The sequence below is a fragment of the Malaya genurostris genome, chromosome 1 (genome assembly GCF_030247185.1).
Source record: "Malaya genurostris strain Urasoe2022 chromosome 1, Malgen_1.1, whole genome shotgun sequence".
Classification (NCBI taxonomy): Eukaryota; Metazoa; Arthropoda; class Insecta; order Diptera; family Culicidae; genus Malaya; species Malaya genurostris.
The window spans coordinates 21,522,899-21,527,865 of NC_080570.1; the positions used below are offsets into that span (position 1 = coordinate 21,522,899).

The following is a 4,967-nucleotide window of genomic DNA, read 5'->3' on the forward strand; positions in this document are numbered from 1 at the left end:
CGAACCAGATGTGTGCCTTACAAACCGTTCCGAAATACCAGAACACGCGAAAACATAATAAACTTGTCTTGTCCCGGCCGGAGCACACATTTGTTATCCTTTCGTTATTTACACAAACATGGAGAGGGGTGTGTTTATTGTCGAATGGCTTGCTAATCGTATACTTCTCCAAAAAAAAAAATGATTTCAATCAGAATTTTTTACCTTGAAGAAAATATTTCATCCCGTCGAATTGTTTTATCAAAATAATTGACTCTAGGATGACTTTTGTTAACGTCGGATTGTTGTCGAGAGGTCACAGCTGTCAGGTCAGGTACCTTTCTGTGTATGGAAACATATCCTATTTAGAAATTTTCGTATATTCTCAGATCAATTTTTGATTAGTCGATGAACTATTGGTTTATCTTTAAAAGGCATGCAAATTTTATCACTAAAATAAAGAACTTACTAGCAATTGAAGTATCGTCCTGTTTGTTGGCATGGAACACGGAGGGCGAAAGTTACGTAAACAAATGGAATGACAGTTTCGCCCTTTCTAGTTCTTTGTATTACTAAGATTGAGATTTTTGTAGAATCCGAAAATTGTACGATTTTGAAGCATTTCTCGGTAGGTGAAATTTTTTTTGCTTTTGTGAGAATCGACCTTCTTTGACAAACAGCTGATATGAGATTTGGTCGCAGATATACTGTTTGTAGCGACTTTATCATGTTACTGCAGTACAAATTCATTGGATAGAAGACAACATTCTTGGTTGGTTTCATCAAATATGAAAAAAATCTTGTTTGTTTCCAGAGCAATTTTTGGTGGATGTGGAAAGATGAGGGCGATTATCACACGTTCTCAGATATCTCGTAAATAGACAATCGACGCAGACCTATAAAACAATTTCAGTGGACTTGCTCCTTGGTCGTGTTTTTTTTTGTCTCCTTGGGATAGCTAAGCTAGATAAGTTTGTAGTAAATATTTAACTACAACGTATTGCAGTTTGCGTTTAAATGATTGTAGATAAATCTCAATGTTAGATTATTTTTAGTTTATTTAAAATTCGTTAAATTTAGTAACTGTCAAAGGTCAAATGTGTGCCCAAAATATTCAAACGTCAAAACACAAAAAAAAAACCCTGAATCAAATTCCATTCTCCATGCTCGAAACGACGCAACCTGTCTGGCGTTTACTTCCGAACAATACCGGCGCTTTTGTTGCGCTTTCGCAGGTGCTTCGGCAGCATTCGGATCAGCGATGAATCAATCTGCACCGGCATGGTGCGTTGCCGTGCGACGATAAACAACTTCTGCTGTGCATCTAGTGAGCTGTGCTTTTTGCCGGCACTAAGCGGACGAATTTTTCCGTCCGCCGCTGGTGCGCCTGAAAGTAAACAAACAAACAAACAAAAAATAGATTCTCGCAGATTGTCACATTTCTAACTCGGTAACCCTTACTAACTTGAGTTTGAGGACCCGTGAACGACGTCATTTTCCTTCTCGTCACTGTCGGTACCGGTTTTCTTGTCCGACGAGAGTTCGCTGGATGAAATCACACTGTCATTCTCGGTGCCAATGCTTCTAGCTGAAGGACCACTGGAGCTTTTCGTGTCGGCTAACCCAGGGTTCGATCTGATCGGCTCGTCTTCCCTTGTAGACATTTTCTGTAGTGCCGTACCGCGAGTTAACGTCATCCGGCGAGCTACCGTGTCGTCTTCATCGATGTTCAAACTGCACATCGGTTTGCGTGAGTTTTCCAACCTGGCAGCTTCAAATGAGCCATCCTTCAAACCTTCTTCCGGTTGTTTCTGATCTACCTGAACCTTAATGACACTCGAATAATCCTCCGTGCTTTCCGTCGACTGATCTTCGGTGAAAGTATGCATCGTGCTGTGGTAGTCCCTCAGTAGTCTTTGTTTGTTCGAACGGAATTGTCGGTAAGATCGTTGAATCTTGGATGCTGCCTTTGCCTCCGCCTCCTCTTCTTTCTTCTGTTCTTCACGTTCAATGAACTCATCCAGTGACTGATCGATGGCGTTGTTGCCGAACGAAGCGTACGGAATGTTGGATGTTTTATTCAGAAAACCTCGGTTTGCCTGCACCGTTATTTGCGAGGGTAAAGTTGATTCCGTATCAGTCGATATTATCGTTTCCAGAGCTGTTCGCACGTTGTTATCATCTATCAACTCTTCCGTACGTCCTGGATCGCCCTCATCGGAATCTGCCATGGACACAGAACTGGCAAGTATTTTGTTCCGAATATTTCCAATGTAGTACCCGTCGAATTGGTCTTCCTCTTCAACGTAGTCTGGATCATACTTTCTCAAATCGACATAGTTCGAGTCTTGCCTAGACAAATCTACTTTCTCCGTTAAACTACGTCGCATGGGAGCTCGTTTTTTCGTGGGCTCGTTCATACTGGAATCATCTCGGAAATGCATTTGATCAAGCAAATCCTGGTTACGGTTTGTAGCGGCCACCATCGGATCAAAAACCTCATCCATCACACTACCTTCAACCCCATCACCTTCGGTTGGCTCTGTAGCTTCCTCAGTGATGGGGCCCTCCGCTAAAAAATCATCGGTAAAGCTTCGTTTGGTCTGCTCTCGGCGAATCTGGCTTGAATCACCGGTTTCCTCGGCAACCACAACATCGGCGTCATCATCTCCATTCTTGTCCTCACTGGGAGTTTTCGAACGATTCTCCTCATTTTCTAACTCGGACTTCTTCAATGAATAGAAAAGAGCTTCGGCTGAATTAGCGTCGAATGACGCCAAGTTCACTTTCTTGATCTCTTCCAATTCGGCACTGTGGCCCAACTTGCGTTCCGGTTTGGAAGTAGAGGGTGACACTTCCCGCTGAACGCATGGTTCTTCAATAACTTCGTCTTTCTGGTTATCGTCAATGGATTTATTAGCAGACAAAGTAGCATTTTCAGAAGCTTCATTAGTCTCTTTGGGTTTATCTTCCAGACTTGATTCAACTTCGACTTCGTCTTTTGACTTATCTTCTGATTCCGGTTCGCCTGGAGGTGCCGACGGTTCTGAAGGAAGCTGATTCCCATCACTACTCGTCTGTGGTGTATCTTCACTAGATCCAAGCTCGCCTGGATCCTGTGGGTTTGCATCAGGTTCTTCAACGCCATCGGCCATTCGGCTACTAACCGACAGTTCGCCTTCTTCAACAGCGGCATCCAACATTTGATCAATTACCGCAACGGATTCCTCTGCTCCCGATTCTTTGGTAGATGATTCGTTAGTGGCTTCGTCTGACTGATCAACACTTGGATTTTGCTCCGATTCGGTTTCTTCCTGCGATTGTTTTATCGAAGTACTATCCAAAAGGAGGTTTTCTTGATCATTGGATTCTGCGGGTGGTGCGTCTTCTACCGGTTCAACTGCATCCGGTTCCGGTGGTGATCCTGATTGCTCTTCTTTTACAGACTTGTCTTCAGATGGTTCAATTGTTTCCGATTCAATTACCGGTGATGCTACTGTGCCTTCGTTTGACGCAACTTCCACGTCTGGTTGTTCTGTTTGAGGACTATCTGGTTTGTCTTTGTCGGAAGCAGAAGTATCTTCTTCCGTTATAGGTTTATCAGGAGTAGTCTCTTTATCTAGAGAACTCCCAGTCAACTGTTCTGTATTTTCGTCAGCTGATGGATCTTTTGCTTGAACTAAATCCTGAACATCAGATTTTTCAGCATTTGTCGAGGGATTTTCACTGTCACGGTTTACAGTTTCTTTCCCGTTTTCTTCAACCGGATCAGCAGATTCACTTTCAACTGTTTTCGTTAATTCGATATCATTTGCATCAGCAGCAACTGAATTTTCGTCTACGTTTGATTCATTTTCCTGTGCTGTCTCTGAGTTTTCCATAACGTTCTTGGGTGATTCTTCGACTATCGGTTCGTCCGGCTCTTCATCAGGTACGTCTGGCATAACGGGGACATCTTCAGACGCAATATGATCCTTATTTTCTGCAGTATCAACCGTATCTTGTCCTACCAGAGCAGGTTCACCAGAATCCTGCTCATCTGGTTTATCTTCAGCCATTTGTTCGACTAATCCATTACCATTGACCGTATCTTTCTCCTCTTTTTCTGGCGATTTATTTTCCGTCAACGATAGATCTACTTCATCGATATTTGATGAGATCTGCTCGACTTCTTTACTTCCGTTAGCACTTTCTACTAGAGCTTCTGCTGCGTCAACTACTTCACCAACAATTTCAGCTGTGCTTGGAGCACTTCCAAAATCTTCCACTTCTGGGTCGTTCGAATCCGGCGGATACGAACCCACATCTTCACAATTGATCGGGTGTACCTGATTCTCTTTCGTTTCCGTGCCGACTTCTCCAGTTTCTCGGTCTGCTTCTTCCAGATCTAGTACCGATTCTCCTAACACTGTCAAAACCGCATTGGCAGCAGCTTCCGAATCAACACTCAACCCTTTCCCAATTGCATTTTCCTTCGGGATTGTATCTTTCGTCACTACCACTTCCTCGGTAATTGTGTCTTTTGCCGTACCTTTCGCACTACCCTTTCTATTTAACACATCAGCCGAAACCGGTGCATCATTCTTGTCCACCGATTTGTTAGAATCTTTTGAGCCTTGCTTTCGTGCACGCTTCTTACGTTTTCCTCTAGCAGACGCCTTGGCACTTCCGCCACTCTCGTCATCATCTCCATCGCTAACCGTTTGTGCCTGAATACCGCTGGATGAACTGACAGCCTCGCCGGCACTTTCACTGCTCTGATTTCCGTTCTTTTCACGACCTTTGTCCTTGGAATCTGCGTACACCTTGTGGGCACTGAAATTCATGTAACCTTTCTCCAAAGAACCATCACGTTCGCGGATCAGATTCTCGAAGTATTCTGCCGCATGGACGTAAATATTCTCCGGATTTTCTTTGATGACACTTTTCGCCAGTCCTTTCATAAGTTCCGGCAAACCATCCGGCACTTTCGGAGTTGTGATGGGCAT

At 43.7% G+C, this 4,967-nt stretch overlaps 1 protein-coding gene across 1 annotated transcript; it reads right to left on the minus strand.

Annotated features, from left to right (window-relative positions):
• Positions 1 to 1,090: 1,090 nt before the first annotated feature.
• LOC131427341 (protein piccolo-like) lies at positions 1,091 to 4,967 on the minus strand. The gene is made up of 2 exons (XM_058590474.1): positions 1,445 to 4,967; positions 1,091 to 1,366 (listed from the first exon to the last, which is right to left on the minus strand). Exons 1-2 carry the CDS (start codon positions 4,965 to 4,967, stop codon positions 1,173 to 1,175), a joined length of 3,717 nt encoding a protein of 1,238 aa, XP_058446457.1. The 3' UTR covers positions 1,091 to 1,172.